The sequence below is a fragment of the Streptopelia decaocto genome (assembly GCF_964273445.1).
Source record: "Streptopelia decaocto genome assembly, chromosome: 5".
Lineage (NCBI taxonomy): Eukaryota > Metazoa > Chordata > Aves > Columbiformes > Columbidae > Streptopelia > Streptopelia decaocto.
Window position 1 is genome coordinate 13,339,661 of NC_138659.1, and position 17,706 is coordinate 13,357,366.

Sequence of the window (17,706 nt, forward strand, 5' to 3'; positions counted from 1 at the left end):
TCATTTATTTCTCCATCTCTTGAAAGGAAGGTTACAAATGCAAGCATAAATCGCTTCTGGACAGATCTTTGCTTCCTTCCCACTTGCCTCCAGAAAGCTGTGTACTAACAATTGCAACATTTGCCTTGTGAATCTGCCAGGTGGTGGGTCATCTGCTGTTTACAGTGTGGAAAAACGGCCCGGTAATTTATATTTTTCTACTTGAACCATTCTCAACCGCCCAAACCAGCAGATGGAATTGGAGCAGTGGTGGTTTTAAATCACTGATGGTACCTCGGAGTGATGAGCACATCACGCACCATGTTTGCTCCATATCCCATCAGAGTGTTGCTGCTTTATGCTGCGTTCGACATCCTCACCCTTCATTGCGTTGGGTAAGTGAATGTTTCTCTAGTCATGTCCATGGGGTGATATGATAAAGAGGAAAAATCCATATGTATTCTCTGCTTTCACATTCTATACCACATAATTGGTGTCTTGAGTGATTTCTGTATTTCTAATTAATAGTGAAAGACGTTGTTTTGAAGTTAACGTGGTGCAAAGTGTCTGCCTTTAGAAAAGTAATCCTGTTTGATAAATCTGATACGACAAATTGCCACGGTTGCATTGTAATGTGGAATTCTGCTTGTGACGGGCAGCCTCCTCCCATGCTAGTGGCCCGACAGTGCGCTGGAAAAACAGGGTTTTGTTTTCTTTGAGTACGTAAATGGCAAGAATCTGACAGATAGTTTTTCTTTCTCTGCTAGTTTAGTAGATTTTGCTCTTTCAGAGGACTGTGGTCAATCAGTGACTAATCTTTCCAATCTAACTATATTTTTCCACTGTTATCTGAACTTTGAGCTCTGATTTCATGCCTCAGCGAGCTGATGAGTTTTTGTAATTCCTTTGTTTCGTGTGATTTTTAATATGCAGTAATGGGAGCCCCTTACCAGGCACTAAATCGTACTTACAGCTTCAGCTGATGCTATTATGCTTGTCTTGGTGGAGGAATTGGGAACACCACTGTGGTAGTTTACTTGTCAAACTGGGTATGAAAAGAAACTAATTGTCAATGTTTTACTAAAGCTTCCTGCTTAGATTAGGTGCTACAGGGAAGCATTTGTCTGGGATGAGGATTTAAGCAGAAATACTGAATCTGTCAAAAGAATAGGCAGCATTTTAGCTGTGGCATCGTGGAAGCCTTGGAGACAGTTGTCACGTGAGGGAGTGAGGGAAGGGCTGGGGTGAAAACTGAAGACTCACACTTGGGGTTCAAGTTTGTTACTGGGATGAAACGGATTAAAAGGTTAATGACCCTCTGTTGTGAACCAAGAATAGAGTCCAAGACCAATGGTTTTAGCCAGCTTGAGAAAAAATAGCCTGCTTGGCAAAAGGAGGCACCTAAGCTTGCTTTTCAAAAATGCTGACTGTTTGCCAGCCCTTAGCATTGTGGCTGGTGTTTGTTATGGAGGCGTCTGACCTTGGAGCTGTTTGGCATGTATGGCAGCAAATGCTGCCTGTCCAGCAAGCAGCAGGGAGCAGTGAGACAAGGGCAGCACTAAGGGTGCAGATTTTACTGCTGCCCACTTTGATGGGTTATTTAGTGAGGCTTGCATAGTTTGAGATGATGCCAGGTTGGTGGGACAAGGGTTAAGTTTCCCATGTTGGCTGGATAAACCTATGTTCTCCAGAGTTACTTCATGGTGGTGGTGTAGAGGACTGGACCTACTCTTGGACACTGAACAGTGGACCAAGTTTCCTACAGAACTAATGCCAGTATGGAAATCTAGAGGTTGAATGATTTGGTGAGGTCTAAAAAGCATTAGGTCTCGTTGGTGTGTAGTTTTGTATGGCTACAAACCAAGTTGCTCTGTCCTTGCCGCTTGGTGATTTAACATGATGAAGCACTTGTGTTGTTGAATGCAGTGGTGAAAAGGAGACCCTCAACCTCAGCAGCAAGAGTGTGGCCAATGGCAGACGTGTCCGGTCCGTGAGCACCTCGCCACAGCCCCGCGACTGCCTGCTCTCCGCCTGGTCCTCGTGGAGCCACTGCGATCCCTGTCAAAAGAAAAGGGTGAATGTTTGTGGTCTATGCATGAAGTCTGAGAAATCGGGAGGCGGGCCCTCCTCCAAGCCTTGTATTTTTTGTTCATGGGGTTGGGCAAACAGTGGGGAGTTGCTGAGGAAGGCCCTGTACAGGTGATGCTGTGGGCTTTTGCTTTCAGGTGGCTTTAGCGCTTCAACTCTTCACTCCTAGTAATCTCAGTGGTTTCCAGGCTGCCTCGCTGCCCTGAGAAGGTGTAAGCCCAGACTTAGTGAAAACACAGGCAGGAAGCCCAGGCTTTGCAGGAACTTTCCAACACAGTCCACTTCTTCCAGCATCTGTGCGAGGCACCATCTCCACTAATGATCCCCCATGGGACCTGGAGACACTCGGTGCCTCTCAGGATTAAGATGCTTTTTCTTGTCTGCCGGTGAGCATTTTCTACCCGAGAAGCCCCATCAAATGAAAGTAATGATCTCAATAGTGTGAAGAGCAAAATCCCCATTGCTAGCGGGACCTCTGCTAACGAGTTGGAGAAGCTGTTCCCAGGCTTAAATGGGAATAACCAGTGATGGGAGTTGGGAAGAGTGAAGCTTTGTATCAAAGAGTTAATCTTAAAAGCTGGGAAGAAAAGGAGGGCTAACATATTGGACAGAGTAATTGACTGCTTCACAGCAGTGTTGTGGGCGGAAAAAAAATCCCTAATGATACAGAGGGCCAAGTAAATACACTGACAGAAAATAACAAGGGATGTCGTTACCAGCACTAATTGAATGAGAGGAGATGTAACTGAATCTTTCCTTACTCTTGCAAATGCCCGCACTACCTTGTCAGGCTCATTTAAACAAACTGTCAAAGAAAAGCAAACTTCCATTCATCCCTTCCAAGCCTCAGTCCTTCCTTAGTAAAATTAAAACTGCCACAGATCAGGAACCTTTGAAATGGGGCACGTTACCAGCATCATACTTCTTTGCTAGCATGTTTTTTATATGACAGTATTCTTAGATCAGATCTCCCCAAGACAAAGTTTGTTTTTTAACTAGGCAAGCGTGAAATTCACAATTTCGGTACACTTGAGTCAATATTTTTTATTTCATCACAGTACAGATTTGCCCGCCTGGAACAACCTTCTCAGTTCAATGGAGATCCATGTGATTACTCTGACAAAGAAACTGAAGACTGTGTTACAAGTAATCCTTGCAGGAATAAAGTTAGATGTGATGGGTTTGTGTGCGCAGTTACAGGTAAGGGCTTATGGAGTGAGAAGTGGTGGTATTTAGGTGACATCTCTGACACCTCCATGCTGAACCTTCTGCTTCTAAAAAAAGTTTGACGGGCTAAAGAGATGTCAGGAGTTGACTGGCGTCCATCCATGCTCGTGTTGTGTTTGCATCAGTGATTTTGAGTATTAGCCAACATCTGTCAATCTAAAGCATGTCTTTAAAATCTCCAAGTAGGAAATTAAAACCCAGTTTTATCAGTAAAATCTGTAGCACAAGTGGATCTGGCAGCAACAGGAGAACCTCCGCTGGGCGTCCTTGACACATGTCCAGGAGCACCGCAGGTTATGATGGTGGTTCTCATGGCATTTCTCTCCATCCATATCAACAACTAATTAGTCAAGAACACTATAATCAGTGTGGGGAAGCACGGCAGCAGTTAGCCGTATGCAAAATTTGATCAACCTCTGCTTTGAGTCTGTACCCTGGCAGTGGAGAGGGAAGTATGCAGGGAGCAGCCTACCAGGGCAGGGGGAGCTGGAGGACAGAGATCAGGATTGCTTTCCCTTGCCCTGTTTCCTCTGCTCTATCCCTTTTTATTCTTTTAATTAGGGATTGTTTTAATTCTAGGTTGAACAAGGAATTTTAAGATTTTGAAAGTTGTGAGGATGGAGTTTGGTGGTTGAAAAATCTGAGGTTTTCCATGCAGATAGAGAGGAAATATTTTCAAGCTAGTTTTGAACCATACATTACAGGAGTTTTTTATTTTGTTTCCAGACTTTGAGTCAGGGACTGTAAATTTGCAAAATAATGGTAAGCAGGATAATAGAATGTTGTTTGAGTAATTTACACCTTGCATCCTAGGGAGATGCATTACACGGAGGCTGCTGTGTAATGGGGATGATGACTGTGGGGACCAGTCAGATGAAAAAAACTGCAAAAAAGTGTTTAAAAAATGTGACCAGACAATGGAGCAATACTGGGGAATAGACAACCTGGCAAAAGGGTAAGTCAGTGACTTTCATGAAATGTTTTCTTACTTAAGGATAAGAATGATCTTTTGTGGCATCAGATAAAAAAATTGAACTGTGTGACTTCAGTAGAGTGACTTTAATCGTCATCTTGGATTGTCTAAAATCTGAACGTGACTATGGATTTGTATTTTTGCAGAGTGTATTGGTTTTGTGGGGGGTCAGAATTTCTTGGATTTCTTCCATGACAATGAGAGATGGGAGAATTTGTGTCCTTTACGTGAGTGGGGTAGGATTAACCTGCATGTTACCAAGCCCCAAATTTTGGGGGATTCTAATCCACATCTAAGTTTATCCAGCTTTTGCTGGCTAAGACTCTGGTGACTTTCTGTAAGATCAGACTGTGTGAAAAAGAGTCTTTGCTCATTCTGGAGGGGAAAAAAAAAAAAAAAAAAGAGAAGAAAAAATCAAATTGCAAGGAAAAAATTATAATTTCCTCATTATTCTCTGGAGATATGGCTGCTGCATGTCATTGCTAATGCTTTGTACTTCTGAGTTTAATCAAAATTAAAAATAATGTTGGACAATTACAGGAACACGCTTCTCAGCTCTTTGAAGCTACAATTGCTCAGTAATTTGCTTTTAGTGGACTTCCCTTCTTTTCAGATTGTTCTAAAATTAGAGTTAATATTTTAGAGCTTCAGAGCCATTATCATACAAGTCTCTCTCCCCAGAATAAGGAGAGGCAGATCTAACAGAGGCCTGGAACGCTAATAGGGACAAGACATGGACTAATAGCAATTTATCTTTTTTTTTTTTTTAATGAGGTTTCCTCTAATGACTCTTGTTACTGTTTGAGTGTGAGTTTGTAGAGTTGAGTGCCATGTCCTCAGCTGTGTGCCAAGAGGGGGATGTGAGGCTGTCCTGACAGTGAGCAACAAAAAGGGTTGTATTGCAACACATCCCACCAGCGGCAATAGGAAAAGCTATTAAGTCAAATTTAATCACCCCGTATGAAGAGGTTTTGCCGTTCTCAGCCAAGTCACTTGACATTTACCTCTAAAGAGATGATATTACTTTGCTGTTATGCTTCATGTACAGGTTAAATATCTTCACAAATGACTTGGAAGGATTAGTTCTTGATCACAAGTATTATGCAGGGGGGTGTTCTCCGCATTATATCGTGGACACGAGATTCAGAAAGCCATACAATGTAGAAAGCTACATACCAGAGGTATGTGTCAAATTCTTCTGCAAGTAAGTATACATACATTCCAATAAATATAGTGTGTAATACTAATCAAGCTTCATTACTAAATCATTTTATAAAGCGTTACATCCCATTACAGGTGGGATGAGGCTGAGTTTAGCTCTGCTTCTAGAACATCATCATAGCCCATGCACGCTGTGTAATATACTTGTGCAGAGGAATAGATGACAGTATTCCCCGGGACCTTGTCATTGCTAAAACTGAGCCCAACCTTCCCAGCACCATGTGTACAAGAGGGTCCTACAGCCAGTGGGCACAGGAAGGTTGATTTTAGACGGAATTGTGGAGAGCCTTGAGATGTAACAGCCTACGATGTATTAATAACAGCAGACCATGTGCTTTGTGTGAAGGCAAAGGCACCTAGCTTATTTTTTTGGTTCAACAAAGCTATATTTCAAACATTATATATTTGACCTTAATGCTGTTGATGACATAGTGTGATATTTTTGAGTGTTGCCCATCAGGGAACCCTTTTCTCTTAGTATTTGTACTTTAATTGACGTCTATGTTTGAAATTTCACCTTCTTTGCATATGATTGACGTATTAAGTAGAAGCCTGAGGTCCTTGCAGTATGGAGGAGATAGTAGCTTTCCTGCTGCTGTAAATCAAGTATTCTTGAAGTACCGGTGTTAATAATAATAGTGCTTTGCAATTATACAAGGCTTTTCACCTTCAAAGTGCAAGCATTAATTCACAAGTATATTTGTATCTGTACTCCTTCCCCATGCTTCAGGTATACAATCACTATGCAGGAAATTAAACATGTTGTTTTTTGCTTTCTGTTTAGACCAAAGGCACATATGAATTTACAATGACTGAATATGACTCCTACTCAAATTATGAAAGCAGTGTCCTGAAGGCGAAAGCTTCACAGTCTAGCTTCAGCTTTGATATAAAAATACCAAGACTGTTTGAACTTGGTTACAATTCAAACGACAACAGGTTCAAGAAGTTCATTCAAAGGATGAAAAGATTTTCTTCAACTGTAAGCACTGCTCCACTTAATTCTCTGCTAACGCATTGTCTGTATGTGTGTATGTTCGTTTGATCTCCATCATCAGGTCTGCAGCCAGCACTAGGATAAATGAAATCTTTCCTCCTGGATGGATTTTGCAGTTTGTATTGGCCAAGGGTTTACTAATGCGACAACACCTTTGCATGTTTTTATAGCACCCAGGAGCTTTTCCATTCACCTATCAGCCAGGAACCAGACTGCCTAACCTCCAAAATCAGCCACAACTGAATGTGGTCCTTCCTCTGTCTTGCTGGGCATCCACATGTGGGTGTTTGTAGTGAAGTCATTTTGAAAAAACGAAACTAAGAAGCAGGTTCAAATGGCCTCCCCTCCATAAAGTGAATTCACTAGTAGGAGCTGTAAAAGTGACACTCCTAGCAGGGTCTACATGCTGCTCCCCAGCAATGGGGTGCTTTGCACCTTGCCCTGCCAGATCTTAGTTCTTTCCACTGATGCCAAAGCAATCTGGCAGATGGGAGGTGAGTGGGTCCAGCCAGCACAGTGACTCCTCCAAGGGAATCCATGCAGGTAGAATTGGGGTTTAGCAGATGAACCCAGGAGCCCAGAGTTCCTTCTGCCCGATGGGTGACTTACAGTGACTGATAGAGAAATCCGGGGTGAAAGAAGGGCAAATCAGATTTTCTGCAGTTTGAGGAATTTCTGCACTTGAACACACAGTCCAGAAGCCTGTCCACGTGTGGATGGCTGTTGTCTGTGCAGTATACTGTGGGGTATCATCTTGCACATGAAGGACCATCCCTCTTATGTGGGTTCAGCAGGGCATGAGCAGTCCCTTTGGTAAGTGATAATGCAAACAGCAAAGCCAAGCTCTTCAACTGTAGGCCTGCCTCAACAGTAATGTAGAACAAAAAACTGCCTTTCATGGGCTTAATTATAGAGTAACACACACCATTTTACTTTGGCTGATGTGATCTGTCTGCTGAGTACATCATTCACCAGATCAGGACACACACGACACAAAATTTGGCTGGCACAGTTCGCTGCCAGTTGCGTCTGCGGAGATTTGGTTGCAGCTGTGATCGGATGCACGCTTTGAGCTGGCTGGAGATGCTTTAATCTATAGCTCCTATGACTGCTTTATGAGATTCAGTCTGAGGTAGTGTGCACCATCATTTGAATTCTTTTTTTCATCTATTATTACTGTAAAAAAACCTAGCTCTTGTCAGTGGTTTAATGGTATCACTGATCTATGTTTACCCCCTCAGTAAAAAGTGCACTCAGGAAATGCAGAGTATTCCTTGTTGCTATTAAACTTGCATTTCCTTCCTGAAAAGAGGCATTTCCTGTTACAAGATCAGAGGTATGTAAGAAGCATTTGCAATAGATATCCATAAAAAAAAAAACAATGCTAAGTCTTGATTTCTATATTAAACCTCCCCTGACATGCTTGTCCTTCTGGCACAAACAACTGGACAATAAATCCTTTGGACCTGGCAAAAGACCTCTTCTGTTCCTGACTTTTATGCCAGAGAGGGGAGATGTAATATATACCTGTGTACACATACCTATACAGGTATACATAAATACACGTGTGTGTTTGTGTTTTCCTGTTTCCTTTGAGTTTTGGTAATGGCATCTTCTGTGGAATATAAGTTTGGATCAGAGAGGGAATTACCTTTTCACCTATAAAACATCATGATTTCAGATGTCAAAATTTTTCAGGAGAGAGATTGTGAAAGACAAAGGGTGGCTGATACTATTAGTGGTAGAGCAGTCTCATGGGATGCTGCAGAACAGAGCCTGGAACTTGGCTGTCATGGCCTGAGCCATCATCTAACCTGCAATCACTGTCTCTCACTCTTTCTGTAATACTGGTCAGACTCCCGATTTTCAGAAACTTTACTACTGAAAGGTTTGGTTTTGCTGAATTAAAAGATTTCCAGTTGCAAACTGTTAACCTGATGAATCCTGACCAGCATTAATTGTTTAATGGCAAATAACCACACATGGTCATAAGAATGACATCCCTCAATTCTGGATTCTCTCGTGTTTCTGCATTTCGCATAGTCCAGCAAATTCATCCATGCCCGTTCTGAGCTGGCTGTTGCCGTTTATAAGCTGAAACCCCGAGCCCTGATGCTGCATTACGAGTTCCTGCAGAGACTCCGTCAGCTCCCGTCAGAGTACAGCTACGGGGAGTACCGAGAGCTCTACAGAGACTACGGGACCCACTACATCACAGAGGCCACCGTCGGTGGCACTTACGAATATACTTTAGTCATGAACAGCGAGGAGCTCCGAAAGGCAGGTATGTGCATCTGATGGTCATGAAAAAGCTGTGTGGCCAACTTTTTGGTGGGTACCCAATGATGATTCAGGTCTGAGGTCAGGAAAGGGAAATGGTGGAAGAAGGAGTCAGCAACATCTCCAACAAAGCCTGCAGGAAATATGGAAGTAGAAGTGCTTTATGGTGGTGAATAAAGAGCCTGGTTTTCAAGGTATGCTCAGCATCATGGGCTTCATCTAGTTCTGAAACTGTGAGTGCTGCCAGTTCACAAGAAAAGGCCCTGTAGCAAGGATTTTAGATGACACATTTTGGAGGCTGACAAGATGTTGAGATGAATGAGAATTGTATAGCTTAACTCTTTCGTTAGCTCTGAAAACATGCATCCAAGTTCTTTTTTCCATCACCTTTCAAATGACAGCTCTGAAACACCTTTAGCCTCGAGAGCTTTTCCAGCACGTAGGAAACAGTAAATAATTTGCTGGGTGACTCTTGTACCTGACATTGCTCTTGCTCTTTGACTCTAGCTTCCTTTTTTGCGAGAAATGATGATTGTTGTCTAGGATAGAGCAAGCCGTGTGACATTAATCAATAGCTGCACTCTCTTATTTATTCATTGGCATGGGAGTGAGTAACTGCCTTCGCTGTCTATTTGTGGAAGCATTTAGTGGACTCTGCTGTGTGCAGTGTTCAGTCTGTTTGCTCTCTGCTGTCTAGGAAGTTGCTTATTCTGGAGTCAGATACAGCCCGGAGGGACAGGGTTTAGATTCGGATTTCAGATATTCAGAACATCAACGCTGCCCAGTTTCTCAGCTGTTGGTGTGAGCCCATCACAAGCCACCTTTCTTTGAACTAATGTGTATTATTGTTTGCATCAAAATGTGACCTATCAGTGTCTGCTGACCTAGATCAGGATCCTGCAATCACACCAACATTTTCACTCTCCCTGGTACTGAACTGGGCTGTAAGTTCTCAACGGTGTTTGGTAGGTCTAGTCTGAGAAATCAGATTTTTCCCTTCAGGTCCGCCATTGTTAGTACTGCCTGTGCTGGAAATCAAATCTTTTGCAGATCTAGTATCACATGCCATTTCACATGGTTGCTAATTGCACTGTTCTCACATATAATCCAATATGCCAGATGTGGCTGTGGTTCATTATTTGACAGGATCCCTTTTCTGATCTAGAAAGTGGCCAATTTCAGATGTATGAGAAGAGCATAGGAACAGGACAGCCATACAGGCGATACTTGGATTGTGAGCTCATGTAAACGTTTGTTTCATCAAGACATGAGTTTAACTAAAAAAGTAGAGAATTCAGGGAAATGTGAGGGATTACGACAAAAATGCAGGAAAAGAAAAGAGATACTTGAGTATCATATCTGATGTTTCACCATGATAACTGCTTAAATATTCTTGAGTGTCAGGACAGCAAGGAGTTTGGATAAGGATTTTGGTGAAGAACATATGAAGCATTTGTAGATTTTTAGGGCAAATTCCTCTATGCTATAGTAAGGCTTCATGGAGAAACTTCCATGAAACAATTAAGGCTCTTACTGCAGCTAAGAGTTGGAGAAGTGAGCTGGCAAAGGGAGGAAAAGCTACTTAATCTATTGTTCTTAAAAAGCCTGCCTTCTGATGATGGGGAGGGGTGGTGGGTAGTCCTTTGTCAAAAAAGTTTGGTGTTTATGTCACAAACCAGGCTCCCACCCGTTACAGTTCCATTGTACCCAGAACAGATGAGATGGTTATGAAAAGCCTCTTCCAGCATTTACCTTGCATTTGCACTTGGTTTCAGAGTTCTGTGTAATGTAGAGATTTCACTTCATATAGATCTGTTGAATATCCCAAAAAAAGGCTTCTTCATCTCATCTCCTTTTTTCCCCAAAGAAAAAATATTTATCACCTCCCATGTTCTGTGTTTATGGACATAAAACATCAAACAATTGTACTAAAACACTACAATTTTTTTGTGTGTGTATTTAAGGTTATTCTCTGAGTGATGTCCAGAAATGTGCACAGCGTGGTTTTAACATTGGTGGAAATATTCGTGGCGTCTATCTGAGTCTTGGAATAACTGAAGCAGGCTGTAAATCCCTTTTAAAAGAGATTGGAGGTAAGCATGAAATGCTTCTGCCATTTAATTTCTAGCCTTTGTCATAGTGAAAAGAAGATTTTTTGATCTTGCCTGCCTGAAACATTTCCCTACCCATTCACAACCTCTCTTGAGTCTGCTGGCTAACTACAGCCAGGCTTAACAGAGCTGTAGATGTCTCAAAGCTTGCTTTTTTGCAAGATTTTCTTTGCTGGGTAAGAAGGACATCGCTGCTCAGTGTCCCAGGTAAAGGCAGGGACAGATCAATCACTACCCACCTGGCTGGTGCTGTGTTCCATATCCACTCACCTCTCAGCAGAGCAGCCCAGCATGCCGCTTTTTTCACCCAAAAAAAGCCCAAATGGGAAAAGCAGTGAGGTGTGAGGGTGCTGTGGGAGCCTTAGGGGACATACGGGATGTTGGGGTGTTGCAGTGGAAGGAGGGCGCACCTGAAAATGTGTGGAGGAGAACAGGCAACATTCATGGTGGTGAGGAGCTTCAGGCTGTGGAAAGACCTCCAAGCTCATAACCATAGGGGAGAAAATTAGGGGGAGAGATATAGGGTATCATAAACAGGGGTGTTTTGTTGTGAGCTTATATTTCATCTGCACTCCTCAAAGACGTACCTGAGCAGAGCTGGCCACTTTCTGAGTGTATTTATTTTTGCAGACAGCACCTCCAAAAAACAGTACGTGGAAGATTTCATCGTCCTTGTACGTGGCGGAGCAAGTGAACACATCACCACGTTGGCTTACAAAGACCTGCCGACGGCTGCGCTCATGCAGGAGTGGGGAGATGCTGTACAGTACAACCCTGAAATCATAAAGCTAAAGGTACCGTACCCATTGTTTCGTTCAGCCTCACTTAGCTGAACGCCCTGGAAAACTCTGTATTTAAATAAACAGGATTTTAAAAAGAAAAAAAAAAAAAAGGAAATTTCTAGGGCAAATAATAGACCTGTATTTTGCAACATGGTTCCTCTAAGACTGGATATTCAGAAAATCAAAGGTGTGATGTGTTAAGAAGAGTGGCGTGGTTGGAAGTACATGAGTTAAACAGCTTTCCCCCTTCTAACTTGGCTGTGCACATGTGATCACTTGCTGCCTACCAAGCAGATCAGACTATCCACCTTGTTTTACCAGATATTTTTACTTATCAAAAATATATCTGGCAGCATTTATTTTATAAGGACTTCTTTTTCTTGAAATTTCTCCTGTCTTCCTTGAACACCAGTGACTATTTAGCAACAATTCTCTCTGGTTCAGAAGGTCAAGAGGTTCATCACACATCCCTGGGTGTTTATGCAGCAGAGTTAAACCTCAAAAGTATGAGTTCAGTTTTGAAGAGTCAAGGTTTTTTGATCCTGAAGAGTTTTAGAAATGCAAGGCGCTGTTAAAGTAAAAACTGAGCAGATGTGTGTAGCAATTCTGCCTCATCATTTTTAAGGTCAAAATAAGTTCACTCTGGGTGAATAGTACAAAGGTGCAAGAGAGCATCCTTTTAAACAGGAGTTTGGACTGATAGTGGTAGAAGTTGATTTTATTATTGTATAATTGGCTGTAATTGTAAAAATTAGTTTTAGGCAAAAATATTTGTATTTGTAAAAGGTACTTGTATCTTATTGAAAATTCTGACTTTTCTTTAAAATAAAAATTAAAAAAAGATATGAAGCAAAGCAAAAATCAGTCATTATGTCACAAGAATCTTAGAACAGCCCCTTGTGTGCTGTGGATGGACCTTCCAGAAATGCACTGGAAGGTCTCTGGGCAGGAGACAACATCACTACAACCCTCTGTACAGAAAACTCTCTCAGAAGAAATTGCAACTTTCTTTGTCTTGCCTGGCATCACTGACCAGCCTGCCCGGTGAAAAACCCCAGACGGATGAAATTTGGATTTGGTATATATAATCCTTCATTTCCATACCAATATCCCTGTGGGGCTTGAAGATCAAAAGTACCAGCAGAGTGTGACTAAATGTCAACCCAAGAATGCTTAGTTAGGGAAAACTGAAGCAAATCAGTTCATAAATCATCTGCTGAAGGGGCTTGGCAGGTCACTCTTAGTGTATTTCCTCATTTGTATGATCTGAATTCAAAAAGCAAAGTATGGATCAGAGATAATTGATGAAGAGTGGATGTACATCAGCAGGAAATGAGCATTTTTTAATTGAAACATTCTTGTATTTCTTGTAGCTTGAGCCTGTGATAGCAGGAGGGTGATCTTTCATTCATGCTGTATTGCCGTGGCCTGTATGGCAGGCATCTCTGTAGCAAGGACGGGAATGTGGGATAAATCCTCTGGTGACACACGTCAGTGTCATCCCACTGGCATTAGTGGGTGACTGGCAATATTGAGACCACACTTTTGCTTGTTCTCAGGAAAAAAAAAAAAAAATGAGCTATTCAAAGTCAGCTTGGTCCTTAGTGCACGTTCACAGTGTTGTCACCCCCTTATCTTCTCCCACCCACCTCATCTGCGGATGAAGATCACAATCCTCTCATTCTGAAGGCCGTGGAAACCCTTATCTTGGCTTCATAAAGAGTGAAATCAGCCTTGAAGTGCAGAAGTGGTTAAGGTGCAAGCGCAGTTGTGAATGCCTGTGACCATAGGCTGTGCTGTGTGGCTGGAAAATGAATGAAGGAGATTTTTGTGGGTGGGGTTTTGGGGGATTTCTTTAAAATCGGAGTAAGAGAGAACTCAGGAAACCTAAGTTTGAGCAAGTCTGATCTAAAAATGTCAGTGTCAGGAAAATGGATGAGAAAGGATTTAATGAAACTTCTGTGAAACTTTGCCTGCTTGTCAGCTCATGGTGTGGCTGTTGTATTTTGTTATGCCCTTGCAACTGCTTTGGTGTTATAAAGCATGGGGAGGATCTCTCTGTGTATTCCAGACTTCGCTGCCTTGTTGTTCTCGAGATTTAAGGCGATACTATTGGAAAACTTGGAGCCTGTACCACAAGGCCTTCATTTCCCTGTCTGGCTGCGCTCCCACCAAGCCCAGCAATGCTCACACCATCTTGAACTGGGAAACAAATGCAGTTTTCTCCTTCCCTTTAGGCAGAGCCACTGTATCAGCTGGTGACTCCAACTGACTTTGCTAATGCAATCACGATAAAAGAAAACCTGCAACGAGCTCTTGAGGAGTTTCAGCTGGAGACCAGTTCTTGCCACTGTGCTCCCTGCCATGGCAATGGCATCCCCTTTCTGCAAGGTAGGAGGATTTTTGCACTACTTTTGTGCCCTTTTAAGAGAAATGGGCTGGGAATTTGTGAGGAATGAGGAAGCTTGGCAAGTAATCTGCAATCTGCTCTTTAGTTTCTCCTGTCATTTGTTTTTTCAGGTAATTTTTTTGTTTTAAGTTGGTCTGTTTGTAGAGTGCCACAGGTAAGTAAAGACAGTAAAGTCAAGGCACGCATCTTTTTAATGGGAGTGACCATCTGTATCAGTTTCGTGTTGTTCATTCTCAGTTATGCATTTAAAAAAAAAAAAAAAGAACCCTTGACATTTTTAAGTCTCCTTTGCTTTTAAGATTGCTTCCATCCTCCCAGAGAAGTGACTACTGTCTCAGCATTAATTAGTGCTTGTAAAAGTGTTTTGAAGATGAAAAGCACTATATAAGTGCCAAGCACAGTTATCACCGTCACCACCCCCATTTCTAATAAAAGCTGTCCTCCTTTGTAAGCAGGCTGTGATTTAAAAATGAAGGGGAAAAATAATCAAATTGAATGAAAACTGCACTGCCTAAACACATATATATGATGTGATGAGAGCTTCTAACAAAAGGACCATTTTGTCAAGTGCCCAATTCCAATCTGCATCTGCAGAAGTCCTGATGAGAATCGTTATCTTTTAAATGTATCTAATGCAGAAACAATCGCTTCAGGTATCAGCTAGTTGATTGTAGCACTTAAAGGATTGGTCTCATGATGACCCGTGTTTAAATAACTTTTTAGGAGCTGAGTCAAGTTAGCGTTTCATTTAGAATCTTCTCAACAAGAGGTTTTAAATGACCATTTATCTTCCTAAGTGGGAGCTCTCCTCTCATCCCACTGCAGTCCCGGGCAGCTGGCTTGCGGTTACGTGGACTTTTGCTCAGCCACAAAGCCAGCTGGGATGCTCCTGTCCCAGGTACTCATTCCCAATGCTGCAGTCTGCTTCCTCTCAGCTCTACCAAGATACCTATTTTGGAGAGGCGCGGGGGCACTCTGTGGTACCCCACGGTGCTGAATTACTGTAGCTGAGGTTTGAGCTTTAGTGCAGTGGCAGGAACAAATGCCTGGGGAGGTGAGAGGGGTGGCAGGGTGGTCACAGCTCCCCTGCTTTATTGCTATTTTATACTTTCACCATCAGAGAAAAATGCTGATATCATTTCACCTGCTGTCCTTTCCTCGCAGAAGATGAAGCACTGAGAAGAAATGGGTATCTGCAGGGAAATGTGACTTGATGGCTCTAAACCCACCATCTCCGCTTCCTTTCAGGAACCAAGTGTGAATGTTTGTGTCCCCTTGGCTACAGCGGCATGGCCTGTGAGATCAGCAAGAGGAAAGGTAGGAGGGACCCCAAGGCCGATGGCAGTCCCAGCAGTATTTCGGAATGTCCAGGGGTAGGGAGTGATACCCAGTGCTGGCTGTCCCCACTCTGTCCAGCCCAAGGGACTTGGGTCCTGCAAAGGGACAGATACACTTTGCCTGCCCTCTTCTAAATTTCTTGGCACTCATGAGGGGGTGGCTTTACTTCTGCAGTTCAAAGCTGCATAAATGTACCTTGCAGTTATATCAAAATACAAACTCCTGCCTAATTTATGATCCATGACAAGCCTCAGGTCTCTTCTAACAGCTCTGTTTCCCAAGTTTTCCCTTTGATACAGCCAGCATGTTGCAAACTGTTTTCCCCCGGATATACTATCATGCATTTTAATCTTAAAATCTTATTATGTTGCTTTGAAGCATTTACTAATGCTTCTTGGTCACTTTGAATCACTGCTGTCTCCTGACTGATGTTCTTAACTCCTTCTAGTTTAGAATGATCTGTGAATTTAATCGTTTTGTTTACTTCTTCCAGCTCATTAATTTAGGTGCTAAATAACACCAGTTATCAGGCACCCAGAGCTCTGGCACCATCCCACAATTTGATGCACTGCATTTATCATTGCACTTTGTTTACAGTCTTTTATCCAGTTCTCATTCTGCATTACTGTGTTCTAGCCAAGCCAGGGTGAAATACATTTAAAACCAAGATTTCACTGAGCAGAGGGTCAATTTTGTAGGTGTTTCTAAGGAAGTCCATGGAGCCTTAATTTGTGGAGTCACACCCTGTTCCAGTCTGCTTACTACACCTGTAATTGCATCCGACCCTCCCAAAGACTCACATCCATCCACCTGTCAACATGTAACTTCCTTTCTCACTCCCCTTTCTTTCTTTTATGTATTGCCTTTGTGTTCGGCTCCATGATTCTCAGGATTTTGAATTTATGTCACTCACATGTTCAGGGTCCAGAAGAAACAATGTAATAGGAAAAGCAATGGATAGAAAGCTGAATATTCAAGCTGTTGTTCATTGAAGAAGAACATGTTAACATTTCCTCTAGCACCTCAAAATGTGGCTGACAAGAATTTAATTGCCGTTTTTCTTACCTAGGCTTGGACTATGTCAGAAACACTCTACAAACAAATATAATGCTAATTGATTTTTTCCTTGTCCTTGCTGCATAAAGTGTAGTTTGAACAAACAGCAGAATGCTGAGCAGAAAGTTAACATCTTTAAAACAATTGCTCATTGTTAATGATTCAAGTATATATATTGTGGACAGGGGCAGAGCTGTTTGTATTTAAATATGATTCATGGAAGCTGACAGCTTTTCCCATGGAAAGAGCTGCTTTATTCTAACAGTCCTTTCTGGCTTTGGGTTTTTTTCCAGATGCTGCTGTTAATGGAAACTGGGGTTGCTGGGCCAGCTGGTCTCCATGTTCAGGAGGTCAACGAACAAGGAGACGACAGTGCAACAACGCTGCACCCCAGAATGGTGGTTCCTCATGCTCAGGGCCAGATGCCGAGACAGTTACTTGCTAGAGGGAATTGTTAAGAACTCACACAAAACTGATGGGCAGTTTGCAGACTGAGTGGGAGGATGCAACCTGACTGTTTTGTTGACTTTGCTCTGCCTGTGGGTCTCCAAGTGCATTGAAGTTGGAAACATTTCAGAAGGCGCTGGGAGCTGAGTGTGTGTTATGAATCCCACCTTCAGACATGCTTTGCAATTGTCCCATGGGATCACTTGTGTTTACTGTTCTTAATATTTTGACTTCTCTGTCTTTATTGCAATGGGCTAACTGATACAAGCTTTATCTCCTGCCTTATTTGGTAGCTGCTTGATTTAAATTTTACTGTCCTGTTTTTGGAGGTTTCTTTGAGATAAGAAAAGACTGATCTTACATGCACCCTGTTATGTAGCTTCTGTGAAGACAACTGTGTCATGTGGAGCGAAAGACAGCATATTAAATTCTAAATCATGATGAACACAATAGTATCTAATGCAACATTTAAAGCCACTGTGCCTCGCTATCCCAGTTTCCCAAGTTATCGTATTTAACTTTGGTTGTCTGTCATATTAGAAATTGTCTTGAAGGAGTGAAAACTGAATTGTGAAGAACAGTCCAGTGACAGCAAAGCATTGTTAGACTATATAGCAGTTGTACTCCTAGCGCAGCGATGTGCTTCCTCACGTGCATTTCTGAGGTAGAACAGATACAGAGAGTATCGGGTATGCCCCAATGCTCCAGATCCTTGGTAAGGGGAGGGAAGTACAGAGGGATGCTACTGGGATGGGGAACTGGAAAGCAGCTGCTGCTCCTTTGGCTGCTTGGGGATG

The 17,706-nt window shown here is 42.4% G+C and overlaps 1 protein-coding gene across 1 annotated transcript; it reads left to right on the forward strand.

Annotated features, from left to right (window-relative positions):
- Positions 1-300: 300 nt before the first annotated feature.
- C8B (complement C8 beta chain) lies at positions 301-16,907 on the forward strand (the record flags this gene model as incomplete). Its single annotated transcript, XM_082053145.1, has 12 exons — positions 301-374; positions 1,906-2,053; positions 3,126-3,267; positions 4,108-4,249; positions 5,316-5,448; positions 6,273-6,470; positions 8,529-8,769; positions 10,730-10,858; positions 11,507-11,670; positions 13,896-14,049; positions 15,317-15,385; positions 16,756-16,907. 12 exons carry the CDS (start codon positions 301-303, stop codon positions 16,905-16,907), a joined length of 1,746 nt encoding a protein of 581 aa, XP_081909271.1.
- Between the last annotated feature and the right edge of the window lie 799 nt (positions 16,908-17,706).